Genomic DNA, 16,098 nt, shown 5'->3' on the forward strand with positions numbered 1-16,098 from the left:
AGCATAAGCTGGAATCAAGATTGCCGGGAGACATATCAATAACCTCAGATATGCAGATGACACCATCCTTATGGCAGAAAGTGAAGAGGAACTAAAAAGCCTCTTGATGAAAGTGAAAGTGGAGAGTGAAAAAGTTGGCTTAAAGCTCAACATTCAGAAAACGAAGATCATGGCATCTGGTCCCACCACTTCATGGGAAAATAGATGGGGAAACAGTGGAAACAGTGTCAAACTTTATTTTTTTGGGCTCCAAAATCACTGCAGATGGTGACTGCAGCCATGAAATTAAAAGACGCTTACTCCTTGGAAGGAAAGTTAATATCAACCTAGATAGCATATTCAAAAGCAGAGACATTACTTTGCCAAGAAAGGTCCATCTAGTCAGGGCTATGGTTTTTCCAGTGGTCATGTATGGATGTGAGAGTTGGACTGTGAAGAAAGCTGAGTGCCGAAGAATTGATGCTTTTGAACTGTGGTGTTGGAGAAGACTCTTGAGAGTCCCTTGGACTGCAAGGAGATCCAACCAGTCCATTCTGAAGGAGATCAGCCCTGGGATTTCTTTGGAAGGAATGATGCTGAAGCTGAAACTCCAGTACTTTGGCCACCTCATGCGAAGAGTTGATTCATTGGAAAAGACTCTGATACTGGGAGGGATTGGGGGCAGGAGGAGAAGGGGATGATGGAGGATAAGATGGCTGGATGGCATCACTGACTCGATGGATGTGAGTCTGAGTGAACTCCGGGAGTTGGTGATGGACAGGGAAGCCTGGCGTGCTGCGATTCATTGGGTCGCAAAGAGTCGGACACGACTGAGCGACTGAACTGAACTGAAGTAAAAGGGTCAAGCACAGTAATTAGTCATTTCCTATTGTGAATTAGTTTAATTAGATAATAGAGTCCTTTCTTCCAACACCTAATGAGATTATGGAGTGTGGGGAGGAGGAAGGTGGGGTACTTTGAAAACATGTTTATGAAGGGTGGAGTGCTAAGATGGAAGTTCTAAGCAGCCAAAGGGCAGAAAGGTACTGAACATGGGGGGAGGGGACATGGTCCAGAGGGTGATGAGCAGGCAAGAAAGAAAACAGGAGGTAGTGATAAAGGAAAGCTTTTCCTACTTTGAAATCCTACCTGAGCCACTTGGGGGTACTTTGCCATAAAAAGTCACCTCACTGACTGGACTAGATTTATTTCATCAGATCCTTCAAAGGCTCTCCCTCACTTATACCAGGGCAGACAGAATAGAAGACAATGTCTTTAATAACCAAATGCTCTCTAAAATACTTGCTCCTGTCATATCTCCATGTATCCACTTGTCCTTTTCAAGTGATTGTGCCTTTAAAGCTGTTCATTCTGTCTGTTCTTTGTCATCTTCTTGGATGGACCGACTCTGTCCTTGAAGATGTAAAAGAAATTTCAGTGCCTTTCCAGACAAAACATGGACTGCCTTCCTGGGAATAGTTGAAAGTTGAAAAATGAATAATAAATTCCCTAGCCTGAGGTTTAAATAATATGATAGTCACTATCATTGTAATAAGTATACTGGTCAACTTTTCTTCACACATTTCAGTTTTCCAAAGTGAGTGGTTGAAGGGCTGTGGCACTGACACTAGTAAGAAAGAAAAGAATCTGGGTGACTAAGCTTGGAGGAAAAAATATCTAGGAAGAAGGGACTGGCAAGTAGTAATCAAACACCACTTATCAGAGAGTAGAGATGGTAGGTGCTGTTCTTTTGTTTTGTTTTTAAATTTTATTTTATTTAACTTTACAATATTGTATTGGTTTTGCCATATATCAAAATGAATCTGCCACAGGTATACATGTGTTCCCCATCCTGAACCCTCCTCCCTCGTTTTACTGGAAAACAATAAATGGATTATTCACAGCAGGAGAACTTTCGAGAAGATTCCTTACTACTTAAAGGAAAGACAGTGGAATTGACTACTAAGGGAATCTGTGAACCCTATTATTTTAACAATTACTTCGCAGTGTTGCTTTGAGAGTTATATACTCTCTCCCGTAAAGGGCCCCAGTAGATTGCCTGTCTTACATGATGGTTATTATTTTCTCTTACCGAGCATTCTTTAAAGGCTGTCGGAAAACGTTCTGGCCACCTAGGAAAACGTAGTATGACTAAATAATGCTGAAATTCTTTCCCTTCCAAATAGTGTTCTTAATTATAGCCTCCATGTCATTCTCCCTACTAGAATATCTAGTTAGTTAAAAACACACCTCAATTAGCCTACTAACCGGTGGGTTAGTAGGAAAGACTGGGAAAGGCCATATTTTGTCCAAAATAATGTAGCACTTAAAGAGCACTTTAAGGTTACCCAAACATGGGAGGGGGGAGGGAGGTGTTCAAATGTAGAGACCTCTCATGCTACATACAGGCTAGCACACACGTTCTGATAAGCAGTGGTACTAAGGGAGAACAAGAGGGCCTGACCAGGAAAACACGACCTCAGCTGCCGAAAGAAAAGGAAGATCTAACTCAAACTGAAGGTGGCGGAGCTAGCACTGGCTAGTAAGGAGAGGGAAGTTTCCTGCGTTAGGTTGGAATGGTCAAGCAGGAACGCAAACGACTCAGGTAAACCTTATAGGAAAAGGGGACCAAAAAAGCCGACGCGAGGTCACTAGATCAAGAAGGGGGAAAGGCGGAGGACAGCCTGAAACCCACCCGCGCCAACCTCATACCTGTGCTTCCCGCTTCCCTCCAAGGCGCCTGGCGATGACCTCACCGGCGGGCGCCCAATCCCATCTAGCGTAGGGCGGGAGGCGCCGCAGCCAAATAGTCACATCCGGGGCCGAGAGGAACCGCGCGAGCTGGGCGTGCGTCCTTGCTTCGTGCCCTCAACCCGCATGGCGGAGCCACGGGCGCGCCGCGGGGAGGCCGTACGAGTCGGGCGGTTCCGGCGACCGCGCTGAGCCGCGGGGGAGGGGCGGGGGACGCCCGTGCAGTCGGTGCGTCTGCCCTCAGTGAGGCGGGGCGCGCGGCGGACGCCCCCGGGCAGGGGCGGGAGTGGTTTGGAGGGGCCGGGCGGTTAGCTGTGAAAGGGGCGGTGAGCGAGCTGCTCCGGTCTCAAGGCGAGGCTTGGCCTCTGGAGCAGAGACGGGGGGGAAGCGGCGGCGGCGGCGGCCCTCGGGCCGGCTGGTGAGGCGATGGCGGCGCCGGCCCCGGGGGCTGGGGCAGCTTCTGGCGGCGCTGGCTGTAGCGGCGGCGGCGCGGGCGCCGGCTCGGGCTCTGGGGCCGGGGGCCGGTTGCCCAGCCGGGTGCTGGAGTTGGTGTTCTCCTACCTGGAGCTGTCCGAGCTGCGGAGCTGCGCCCTGGTGTGCAAGCACTGGTACCGCTGCCTGCACGGCGATGAGAACAGCGAGGTGTGGCGGAGGCTGTGCGCCCGCAGCCTGCAGAGGAGGCTCTGCGCACGGACATCCTCTGCAACCTGCCCAGCTACAAGGCCAAGGTGAGGGAGCCCCGCGCCACGCCGCTGCCCCCTGTCCCGCTTCTCCGCGCAGCTCTCAGTATTTCTCAGCTAAGCTTCTGAGTCAGAAGCGCCTTTCCACCGCTCCAGTCAGTACCTTACCTCGCCTCCCCCGCCATAAAGATCTCTTTGGGTTGAAGTTCTGCTCCTTAACCCACCCCACTTCCGTGATGTACTTTTTAAAGGATTAGATGGTTTTCCATCCTTGGTTTCCATCATGCTACTTTCCACCGTCTATCCCCTTAAAAACAGGCCATTGTTGTAGCTTTCAATACTCTAATCCTATTTTTCTCTCTGTCCTTTATTAGATCATCTCGGCTGCCTTATTGACTTAGTTTCTAAGATTTTTGCTTTCACCTCACGTTTTCCAAGCTCTGATTTATAACTTTTATTTTTGCCCAAGGACCTTGAATTCCCTCCGCTATGTTACAGGCTTAGAAATAAGTGTGGTCCAAGGCATCTGCTAACTTTAAAGGTACAGGCTTTGAATAGAACATCGTACCATTGGTGCCACTTAACAGTCATAATATTGCCATGTCCCACTGTTATTGGCTATTGCCTTGCCAACTTTTTCATAGTCCCACCTTGCTGGTGTGTCTCTTATGTTCTGTTTGTCATCCAACATGCTGTTTCCATTTTTGGTGCCTTTTTCCCCCCCCGCTGCCAGACTCTTGTGCTTAGTCTTGCTTTCATATACAAATAAAAATGACAAGTAGCAGATCTTAGTAGGACTGAGAGCATTCCTCAAGCAATATAAACAAATGGCTGTAAACTTGAGTTCAGTTTGGATGGATACAGCTATTTAGGATTGCAGTCACCAAGAGTATACATGAGAGAGGATAAAGTCTGATCTAGAATATGGTAAACATAAAAATACATTAACAACTAAAAAAGGGAAAACATGTGAAATAAATGTAAAATGTATTCTTCTGTAATAAAATAGGTTTCAGTTTAATAAGGTTAGGATAAGGATTACTACTTTTAAATATGTCAAATTGTTTATTAAGTGAAATAACATGATAAGTTGCAAGGACAGTTAGTAGATGCTCAATGGATAATAATTGTAATTCATATAGTAGAGGGCAGAAGATTGCAATTTTGTCTTACTGTGCCTAATAAACATTTAGGTTTCATCAATCTTATTTAGTTTTTATTTTTCCATAAAGTTTATTATTTTTACTTATTTTAAATTAAGACATTTTTGTAGTTGGCCTGTAATAGACATGTTCACATGATTCAAGATTCATGTAATAATATGTAATAAATAATGTATTCATGTGAGTCAGTGTTCAAAAGAAGCAAAGTGATCTAAAAGCAAAATGTCTTCCTTTAGTCCTTATACCCCCACCATCCAGGTTGGAGGCAGCCTATTTTACCTGTTTTTCTGTATCCTTGCAAAGGGTTATAAATTTTAATACTTTGTATGCCTTTGTACTACTTGCACTGTGCATTCAGATGTTGCCGGAGTTTTCTTGAATATCTTGAAGATAAAAGATTAATTCAAAAGGATATACGTAGCCTAGTATGAAAGTCCTCAGTCTAGGAGAAGAGGAAAAAAAAATGTATAGAAATAACTAGTGGTTATTAGTTAGAAACTAGAAGTTTAGTGAAGGAAATTCACAAGTTGAGTGAACAGCTTTAGAAGGGTTGAGATTGAGATTGTATTTAAGCTGAATTTTAAAGATGGGGAGGATATGAACATTTTACTAAGAGGAAATACTCTGAACAAAAAGCAAGACAGTGGAAAGCAGAGGATTTGAATAGTATATATTTTTATTAAAAAAAAATGAATGTTAGGTACTATGTTCAGTTTTTCAGATGCAATGCTGAATAAAAACAAATACAAATGCTATGGATGCTTTCCCATATAGTGCTAATCCAGTGAGGGGAAGTGGGTATTTATCAAATAGTCACACAGTTGTAAAATTGCATTTGTGAGGAGTCCTATGAAGGTTAGATCCATGGTGCTCTGAATGTCAACAGTGGAGAATTTGACCTAAGTAGCGAGGTCAGGAAAGGCTTTCTCTGAGAAAATAATGCTGAGACCCAGAAAAAAAAAGGATAAATAGGCCAAAGAGAGAGAGAAGAGCCTTCTAGGAGGGAATCTGGTGAGTATGAGTGACAGAAAGTAATCAATGTGGCTGGACCACAGAGAGCAAAATTGAGGCAAATTTGATAAAGATGGAAGAGGTGGACTGGAGCCAAACAAAAGGAAGCCATTTTAAATTGTAAGTGAAGGAGAGTTAGGAGTATGGGGCTTGGTGATATGATAGTTTTCCGTTTTTAAGAGGTTATTATGACTTAAGAATGGACAACCAATTGGAGGGGAACCTTAGAAATATGTATAGTAGTAAGTATGTAGAACAAGAGATGGTGAGAAATTTAGGAAATAAAAGCTACAGGACTTGGCAGTAGATTTGAAATCAGGGTGAGGAAGAGGGAGGTGCTCAGGATGACTTCTAGGTATCTGGCTTACATAATATAGGGATTACCTGGGCTAGATTTTGGAGGAATAACAATGAGTTCAGTTTTGGTAGCACAGAATTTACAGTGTTAAGACATCAAGAGTTTTTAGATAGGCATCTGTTACAGTTTGTAGCTTAGAGGGAAGGCTAAAGATATAAAATAGTTTAGTTAGATTGAATTGTAGTGGGAGATATGATGTAAAGGTAAGCTGAAACTAGAGATATCATGGAGGTCCTTGACATAAGGCTTCAGTCTGTAGTTTAGGCTTTGTTTTACAGCTGGAAACCACAGAAATTTGAACAAAGAAATGACAAAGTAAGACCTGTGCTTTAGAAAAACTAGTAGTCCATAAGATGAATTCAAGAAGGCAGGGGTTGGTTGCTGTACCAGAGGTATTCAAGATCAGAATAAGTGTATGGAGCAGAGAAGAGGATAACTGGGAGAGAAATTGCAAGAAAACAAGTCCACATAGATGGACAACTGACTGGGTGAGGTGGGATGAAGAACAAGGAAGAGTCAAATATGATTTCCAGGAGCGAGGTTAACTGAGAAAAGGATAAGAACAGGCTTGGGCCAGTGTAAAACTGGAAAGCATTTGGAGTTGTCAGTCTAATTAGGATTTGACTTATTTTTAGAAGTTTGTATTTTACATATTACCAAGTAACATTAGTTATTCCAGTCATACTTGACATCTAATTGTAATTGCTATAATGCAAAATCCATATTGTGTATGAGACTGTATAACAAGAGCTATAGACTTTTTATTTGTGTATTTTCCATTTTATATGATTTTTCACATTATCTCTAAAAGATAAGGACACTTAATCCCAATACCGTTATTACATCTGTAGTATATAAATAAATAACCCCTTAATATGGGAAGTGCGGCATTCAAATTCCAGTTTTCTCATAAAATTGTCAAATGTTGTGTCTTTAATTTTCAGTTTATGTAAGCAAGATCTATGTAAGGTTCTCATGACAGTTGATATGTCACTTAAGGCTAATTCAGTCTGCAGATACACCTTCCATCTCTCCCACCTCTCACCCCTGCAGTTTATTTCTTGAAGAAACCCAGGTGTTTACCTTGTAGAGAGTAATCCTCAGTCTGGATTTTGCTGATTTCATTCCTGTGGTTTTGCTTAACATGTTCTCTGTCCTCTGTATTTCCTGTAAAAGTTTGATAAATTTAGGTTAGATTAGATATGTTTGGCTAGAATCAAATGGTTGGGATGTATATAGCACTTTCAGGTTGTTATAGTAAGACTAGGTACAGAAAAAAATTAGGTATACTTCAGGTTTACATCCCCCTTATGAAAACATGGGACGCCTGAACCAAAGAGGGTTTTTGTTTTTGTTTTAATCTGCGACCTGATGGCGTACAACAGTTAAACAGTGAAGTGCTCACTGACGGCAGAGGGGATGGCACACTGGATGAGGGCACTGGGTGCCTGACTTACCTGTGAGACGCTTATGCTAACTACACGTTGACTTTTATGCCTGTGTCCTAATTCCTGAGTTTAACTAGGTAAAGGTCTTAAGGTCTTTCCTATGATGAAATTCTGATTCTGGAATTGATTTCTCAGGTTAACTAAAGCAATAGGTCCTAGCCTTCAACTGCTTCTGCACAGTTTGAGTAAAGAAGGGATTTCTGAAAAACATACAGACCAAAAAGCTCTAAGTTATTAAAACATGAGAGTGAGTGAGTGAAGTTGCTCAGTCGTGTCTAACTCTTTGCAACCCCATGGACTATAGCCTACCAGGCTCCTCCATCCATGGGATTCTCCAGGCAAGAGTACTGGAGTGGGCTGCCATTTCCTTCTCCAGAGGATCTTCCTGACCCAGGGATCGAACCCGGGTCTCCCGCGTTGTAGGCAGATGCTTTACCGTCTGAGGCACCAGGGAAGTCCAAAACATGAGAAATGATATAGTAATAACAATTTTCTTACTGTCTTTATTTTGGAAGCTTCAAAGACTAGTAATTACCGAAAGTCAACTAACCTGTTAATGGTAGCTGCTGTTAATGACTATCTCTTTATAAATTTTAGTGGTTGAATTTAGATGCTATCTAGGGGATTATTTGATTTGGTAAAATGAGAGTGGTGATGTCTTAGTGCATGAGTAATACCTAGCAAGGAGGCAGAGGATCTAAGATAGTTTGTGGTTATTAAAATTTCTCATAGCTAATGTGACTGAGTTCCCTGTTTTACTTAAAATACTGTTCTTTTTGATGACAGCATTGCCTACATGAAAACTGTACATATTTGAACTTTTTAATGTAAAAATATGAACTATAAGCCAGAGTAGAGGAAACAACCTCCCTGTACCCATCACCAAGCTTTACCAATGATTAACTCGTGGGCAGTCTAGTTTCATGTTTACCCTGTCCAATCTCCCACTCCACTCTTGGGTATTTCAAAGCAATTCCCAAATATCATTATGTCATCGCAAAACATCTCAGTATTCCCTCTAAAATATAAGGATTTCTGTGTATATCTTTTGATGTCTTAAGAAGTATATTTGGAGAAATTATACAGCGATTTAGAATTTTGATCAATAATGAAACAGTTGGCAGTTTTATCTTTAATGTTGTGTAATTTATTATGTTAGTGTCTCATCCCCAAAATGAGCCATTTTTGAGACGTAGTTATTGTATTACTTAAAATATATAATTTTATTGTTTAAAAACATGTACCCTAAAGTTTGGGTACTTTTTAATGTTTAAGAAAAATAAAATTCTCTTTCTCTGGTCTTTCATCTTTTCAGATACGTGCTTTCCAGCATGCTTTCAGCACTAATGACTGCTCCAGGAATGTCTACATTAAGAAGAACGGCTTTACTTTACATCGAAACCCCATCGCTCAGAGCACTGATGGTGCAAGGACCAAGATCGGTTTCAGTGAGGGCCGCCATGCATGGGAAGTGTGGTGGGAGGGCCCTCTGGGCACTGTGGCAGTGATTGGAATTGCTACAAAACGAGCCCCCATGCAGTGCCAAGGCTATGTGGCATTGCTGGGCAGTGACGACCAGAGCTGGGGCTGGAATCTAGTGGACAATAACCTACTACATAATGGAGAAGTCAATGGCAGTTTTCCGCAATGCAACAATGCACCAAAATATCAGGTGAGAAACCGAGAATTTTCTGAAAAGTGAGCCTTTGTTAAATCATGCCTTAATTTGTTTTAAATTTACAAAGTTTTATATAGCAGCATTATTTGTCTTTTTGGTAATTTTTAAATAGTGTAACTGGCCTTTTTTGGCTACTCTGATTATCTTTTAGTATCTTAATAATTTTTTCCTTATACATATTCACCCTGAGCAATCTGTCTTTACTTTAAATCAGGTTGGCAAACTTTTTCTGTACAGGGTCAGATAGTAAATATTTAGACTTTGTGGTCCATACTGTCTCTCATAACTGTTCAACTCTGTTGTTTATTATTCTAGTAAAACCTTATTTATACACTGCAAGCCAGATTTGGCCCAGGAGCCATAGTTTGCCAGCTTGTACTCTGGACTGTAATCTTTCTTACAACACGGCACATCTAAATTACTTTTTCTAGATACCTCACCCCCGCAATTGCACCTTTGTGCATGTATGTACATACTTCTTCTCTGCTACTTACTGACGTGTGGATTGTATTCAAAGCCTGTGGGGGTGTCAGTGATTTCTATAAAGATAGGCAAGTTCAGGCAAACTACTACATTTTTAATTTTTGTTTTTTGGCCCACCACATGGCATGTAGGATCTTAGTTCCCTGACCAGGGATCAAACCTCTGCTCCCTGCAGCGGAAGCACAGAACCTTAACCACTGGACCAAACTACTGCATTTTTAAATTCTTTTCATCTTAACCTTCACCCATATTCATTTTATTCTAGGATCAAAATTATAGTTCCTATTTGTAAAAGCTATATGATCACCATAGATTCAGCAGAATCTAGAAAATAATAATCTGATAAGTTGGAAATTGTAAAGAATTATAGATGGCGCGTTTTAGAGGGACATGTGGTTTGAAAGCTCTAGCCTTAGTATTGACCTCAAGTCAAGCATAATAAAGTAGAAGAACTAAAAATATATCCCATTTCCAGAGGTATAAAAGTATGGAAGATTTTCTTTCATAGAATCCTTTCCTTACTGTTCTTTCAGGCTCTACAGATACACTAAGGAGAGGGATGTCTGGACTTAATAATCACTGAAGATAAAGTTCTGTCACTAGCCGTGATTTTGAAGTGAAAATCCTTTATTCTTTGTTTTTCAAAGAACATACTCTATATGATTTCAGTCCTTTTAAATTTATTGAGACATGTTTTATTCCCAGCATATGGTTTATCCTGATGAATGTCCGTGTGTACTTGAATATATACTGTTGCTGGATGGAATAATCTATTAAAGACAATTAGGTCAAATTGGTTAACAATATTTATGTCTTCTGCTTTCTGTATTTTTCTTCTACCTGTTTTGTCGTTTACTAAGGACTATTAAAATCTCCAACTATAATTGTTGATTTATCTATACTTTCAGTTTTGTGAGTTTTTGCTTTATGTGTTTTGAAATTGTTATTAGGTGCATATTTATAATTGTTAATCTTTTTTTAGAAAAAGTTTATTTCTATGCTGGGTCTTCATTGCTGCACAGACTTTTCTCTAGTTTCAGTGAGCAGGAGCTTCTCTCTAGTTGAGGTGTGTGGGCTCCTCATTGCCGTGGCTTCTCTTGTGCAGCACGGGCTCTAGGGTGCGTAGACTTCAGTAGTTGGGGCACGTGGGCTAGGCAGTTGCAGCCCCTGGGCTCCAGAGTACAGGCTCAATAGTTGTGGTACACAGACCTCGTTGCTCGGCAGCATGTGGGATCTTCCAGGATCAGAGATTGATTGAACCCATGTCTCCCGTACTGGCAGGCAGATTCTTTACACTGAGCCACCAAAGAAACCCGAAATGACCTTCTTTGACTCTAGTAATATTCCTTGTCTTTATGTCTATTTTGTCTTATGTCAGTACAGCCAGTCCAAGTTTCTTAGGTTTACTATTGCAGAGTACCTCCTTCCCCTCATCCTTTTACATTTATTCTGTCTTTATATTTAAAATGAGTCCCCCAGACTGCTTATAATTATGTATCTAACCCAATCTTTTGATTTAAGTAGTTAGTCCATTTATATTTAATGTAATTGTTGGACTGCTTGATATTCTCCTTGTCTCTGTGCCTCTGGAGCTATGTCCCTTTTTCTCTCTGTTTTTTGGATTTATTAATTTCTGTTGTTCTGACTTTAAATTCATAGTTGTTTTTTTTTCCTTCTTGTCATTTAAACTCTATGGTCATTTCAACGCTATTGAGTCAGGCTGGTGAATTTTGGTTATTGTGCCCCTGAGCTCTAAAATTTTCATTTGGTTCATTTTTATGCTTTCCATTTCTCTACTGAGATCTCTGTTCATTTGTTAATACTGTGTTTTTCTTTAGTTCTTATTTTTAATATATGTATATATTTTATAATAACTACTTGGAAGTCTTTTCCAAATTCAACATCTAGGGCCCACTTGGACTCTTTCTACTGACTCCTTTTTTCTCCATGTGTATAAGTTGTACTGTCCTGCTTCTTTTCATATCCATTCATTTTTTAATTGAAAACTGGACCTGGTAAACAATACAATAACTCTGAAATGTTTTGTTCCTTTAGAAACTGCTTTGTTCTGAAAACTGTAGGTTTTCTTCTAGTAGGCAGTTAACTTGCCTGGACTGAAACTGTATATAGCAGTTAATGTCTTTGTTGAGTTTTTTTGGCTTCTGCTGCTGCTAAGTCGCTTCAGTCGTGTCCGACTCTGTGCGACCCCATAGACGGCAGCCCACCAGGCTCCTCTGTCCCTGGGATTCTCCAGGCAAGAACACTGGAGTGGGTTGCCATTTTTTGGCTTCTAGCTGCTGCTTTTTCTGCCTGGTTCCCTGGGGGTTTTCCCTGTGTTTGTGTAATGCAGTCCTCACACAAGGATTTGGGCAGTTTATTTTGGGGCTCACCCTCTTTGTGGTTTTATTGCTTCTGGAGTTCTAAGTTTCTAATTGCGCTGCTATCTCTAAATTTTGTCCTCTGCACCTAAGACTTGGCCTTTCTACTCCTTGTGCTGTGTGCTTGCTATATGCTCAAAGGTAAAGCAAACTTGAAAATTTCATCGGGAGTGGTTCTGTTTTCTTATTTCATCTTCTGTAAAATAGGGATAACTCCTAGGAGTGATGTGAGAATTAAATGAGATAATATAAAATGACTCAACAAATACTCATCAGAATATTAGCTTTTTGTTTCTAATTTTTGTTGTTGTTTGTGCTTTGTTCGTAAAGTAGTGATGTTGGTAATTTGGAAGTTCTTAGGTCCGTAAAATGGGATTAATTTATGAGTTGGGCAGAGAGAGAGAAAAAGATATTGGTAGTTGTTTGTGATAGGAAATACAATGAAGGAAGGTAATGAGAGCAGTTGAGGGATATCATAACTGGAAAGTGTTCAATTATGATTTTTGATTGAAAAATGTTAGGACTTTCTGCCTCCAAGTATATAGATACAACAACCTCTAATATATGCAAATTATAAGGATAAAACATGCTACTTCTTTGCTTACTTTTCCATTTGTGAAAAGAACTGGATAATTGTGCTTCTATTTAGTTTAACAACCAGTGCTGCTCTTTTTTTTTTTTTTAACAAACAGGTCTTTCAGAGTAGTGGACCGCAAAGTGATTGTTTAATAAGTGTATTTTGTGTCTTTAGAACCTATAGCCAGATTTGATGATTCATATTTATATAATTTCCATATTGTATGTAGAACTGCTTTGTATAATTTAATGGCTAAATGTTTTATTATAGTATTTTTTTTATTTTGGTGAAATATACACAACAGTCTTTATTATTAACTTTTTGTAAGTGTATAATTCAATGGCATTAAATACATTCACAGTGTTGTGCAGCCATCCCCACTGTGTATACCCAACATATATCCAAAACTTTTTCATCATCCCCAGCATAAACTCTGTGCCCACTGAACAATAACTCTACATTTCTTCCTCCCCCAGCCTCTGGTAACCTCTATTCAATTTTCTGTCTATGTGAATTTGAATATTCCAGGTGCTTGGTATAAGTGGAATAGTATAATACTTGTATTTTTGTGTCTAGCTTATTTCTCTTAGCATAATGTTTTCAAAGTCCACTCATGTTGTAGCATATACTAAAATTTCTTTTTAAGGTTGGATAACATTCCATTGTATGCATTTACTGTAGTACTTTGAGAAAATTTAGAGTGCCTTTTTTGGTAAAATGTGCCAGGTTATAGGTTTTAGTGGTAACCTTCTTTAAAAAGCCCTTAAAAAAATCTTGGGACTGTTCAGAAAGAATATTAAAATTTTAAGTATTAAATATTGATCCCACACAAGTCTTAAGTTTAAAAAAAGACCATCAAAACATTTGTGATGAAATTGATGTGTGTTCTTTTTCTTGATGTTTCTCCCTGACCAAATAACTTTGTTGGTTTTTCTAGATAACTTTTGAGATGTATATTCTTAATAATATTTTCAACTTGATTTCCTCTAGATATGCCTTTGATGGGTTTCTTCTAACCTTCTTTTGATGTCTGTTTGCAGATAGGAGAAAGAATTCGAGTCATCTTGGACATGGAAGATAAGACTCTAGCTTTTGAACGTGGATATGAATTCCTGGGGGTTGCCTTTAGAGGACTTCCAAAGGTCTGCTTATATCCAGCAGTTTCTGCTGTATATGGCAACACAGAAGTGACTTTGGTTTACCTTGGAAAACCTTTGGATGGATGACAGTGGCTTTCTTGGGATGAAAGACAGAGTGGAGGAGATATCTGCTTGTGGGAAGTAGAATCATGAAGTGACAGTGTCATACATGCATGCCCACGAAACATCCTGAAAAACACATGATATTGTTAACTGGAGAAGCAACTCTACAGCAGAGATGATCTTAGTGTTTCCTCTTTCTACTGGGCCAGAAAAATCCTCAGGGTTGCAGTTGGTTGAGTGGGCAGTTGACATATGCATGTTTCAACAGATTTTGTCTCTAAGTTAACAATGTGTTATTTCCAACTTTTAAGGTGAGATCATAGAGATGGTGTCAAAGGGATAAGATAAGGAACTAGCAAGAGTTTTTAAGTAGTGTGTTTGTGAAGAAAGATTGATCCTGTTTTACAACTGCCTGTTTTTTCTCCAGACCCTTTTTTCCAACCAGCTTGACTATTGGAAAAGTATGAAACTGGTTGGGTTTTATTTAATATTTTTAATATATTGAGAAGCATGGTCTGCCTGGACTGCACTTCTCTAACAGTGAGATATAAAATTGTGCAGCTATTTTAAAAGTTGTATATACAGTATGTGTGTTAAAAAAAAAAAAAAAACTGTTAAAAAAAAACAGGGCAAAGGAGTTGCTTTGTTCTAGTTCAGTTTCTTAAAAACCACTACATGGTACAAAATTAGAAAAACATTAGGGACAGTTTGGTAACTACAAAGAAGAGGATTTTAAGAGAAGATGTGTTGTATTGGCTCATTTTGTATTATATTTGGCTTACAGTTTCCATGACTGTTACAGTCTGATTTATTTTTTTAACCATCAAAATTATTGTAAAGGTCCCTCGTCTCCAGGCTAAGACTGAGGAAAGGCAAATCTATTTCTAATCATACATATATCAGTAATAATAATAATGTGCATCTTATAGTATCTGGTTTTATTTTTTTGACCTTCTGAGAAAGTGTCTTGTAAAAGAATAAAGAACGTTGCCATTTGTTCTTATAGGCCTCAAATATGAAAATTGTTAGTCACAGACCTTAAGAAAATAATTGATCAATGATCCTTTATTTTGTAACTTTATAATGCTGTAGATATTATAATCTTTTTAAGTTCATATTGTTTACATCAGGCAACAGTCTAAGCCTCAAACTTGTCATTGGGGTTGTCAAGAAAATGTTTACTCACCCACCTGAAACAGTGCCAGCCTGAACCCAGCTTAAGAATGTTCTTAATCTCATTATAGATAATTGCCCCCATGGGACTTGAAATAAAAGACCTTATGCTGGAAACTTTAGGTTGGCAACATTTTGAAGGTTTCATTGTAGTAGAAGAGTTTAACATTAATTCCTATTCAGAATTTTTGACTAATCTGATTTCACTAATACTTTTTCAAATTAATAATTCAACATACATGAACTGAAATTTTCTTTTGTTAGAAAAGAAACAAATATCTTTCTGTATGAAAGTATAAATTGTATGGTTTCAGATACATCTTTGTGATAAGAATTGACTAAGGCAAGTGGAATCTTTGTACTTTTTAGGTTTTGCTATATGCATATTTTGTTTTGCATCTAATAAAGTTAGGGACAGCAAGCAGTTGGCTGGGGTTCTTGGGTTGCTCCTTGAGAGTTAATATTATTAGTACTCCCACGAAGCAAGGGATTTCAGTCATGAGCAAAGATTTCATTTTTGCCACCTAAAAAGTGTACACAAGTATTTATTGTATATTTGGTATGTTGCTTAAAGGTGAAATCTGTAAAAGGTCCTTTTTGATACCCACATCAAGGAAGAAACTTCCTAGAAACCATATTTAATACTACAGAGTGAAATTATATGTTAAATGTATTAGAGAATATAGCTGCTACAGAAATGCATTTTTTTCTTGGTGTGAACAACTCAGTTTGGCAAAGTTTAAAATTCACCTAAAGAGACCTAATTCAGGATAAATATTGAACTAATTAGAAAACTAGATTGGGATATGATCAATTACAAGAGCTTTTGCTCAGAGCTTTTTTTATATCTTACGTCTTGTCTTATTAGTGAACATTCATTTGTAACAAAGTTTTGAAGGTGCTGAGTGAAAAACAGAAACACGTGGTTATTGCATATTGAACCTAGAATCAAATAATTGCCTAAATATTTAACAAAAAGCCATTCTTCTCTCAGAGATTTAAATTCTTTAATATCTGATTTGCAAATTTTATAAAATGGAGGTTCTTATTTAGCATGAGCGTCAGGGGAGTAAGGAGCTTTCCTTTATAACCGGGTAAATTGTTACTGGATACCAATAGTAGTTGTATAGAATACTAAGACAAACTGTTACAGTGTTTGAGGAAATGGAGTCTCTTTTTCACTGCTACTGAGAGAGCACTTAAGTAGAAGACAGTTA

At 39.0% G+C, this 16,098-nt stretch overlaps 2 protein-coding genes across 2 annotated transcripts in view; one reads left to right on the forward strand and one right to left on the reverse strand.

The window, feature by feature from the left end:
• Positions 1-2,742, reverse strand: part of WDR53 (WD repeat domain 53) — a 17,684-nt gene extending 14,942 nt beyond the window's left edge. The window contains exon 1 of the mRNA XM_010834341.1: positions 2,692-2,742. The gene's annotated coding sequence lies outside the window, so the exon portion shown is untranslated. The remainder of the gene's footprint in view (positions 1-2,691) is intronic.
• Positions 2,743-2,835: 93 nt separating this feature from the next.
• FBXO45 (F-box protein 45) lies at positions 2,836-16,080 on the forward strand. Its single transcript, XM_010834343.1, is given in 4 exon segments — positions 2,836-3,397; positions 3,400-3,458; positions 8,706-9,062; positions 13,547-16,080. Coding segments are annotated over 4 exon segments (843 nt in total). The 5' UTR covers positions 2,836-3,156; the 3' UTR covers positions 13,733-16,080.
• Positions 16,081-16,098: the final 18 nt, after the last annotated feature.

Source organism: Bison bison, unplaced genomic scaffold (assembly GCF_000754665.1).
Source record: "Bison bison bison isolate TAMUID 2011002044 unplaced genomic scaffold, Bison_UMD1.0 scf7180017864032, whole genome shotgun sequence".
Lineage (NCBI taxonomy): Eukaryota > Metazoa > Chordata > Mammalia > Artiodactyla > Bovidae > Bison > Bison bison.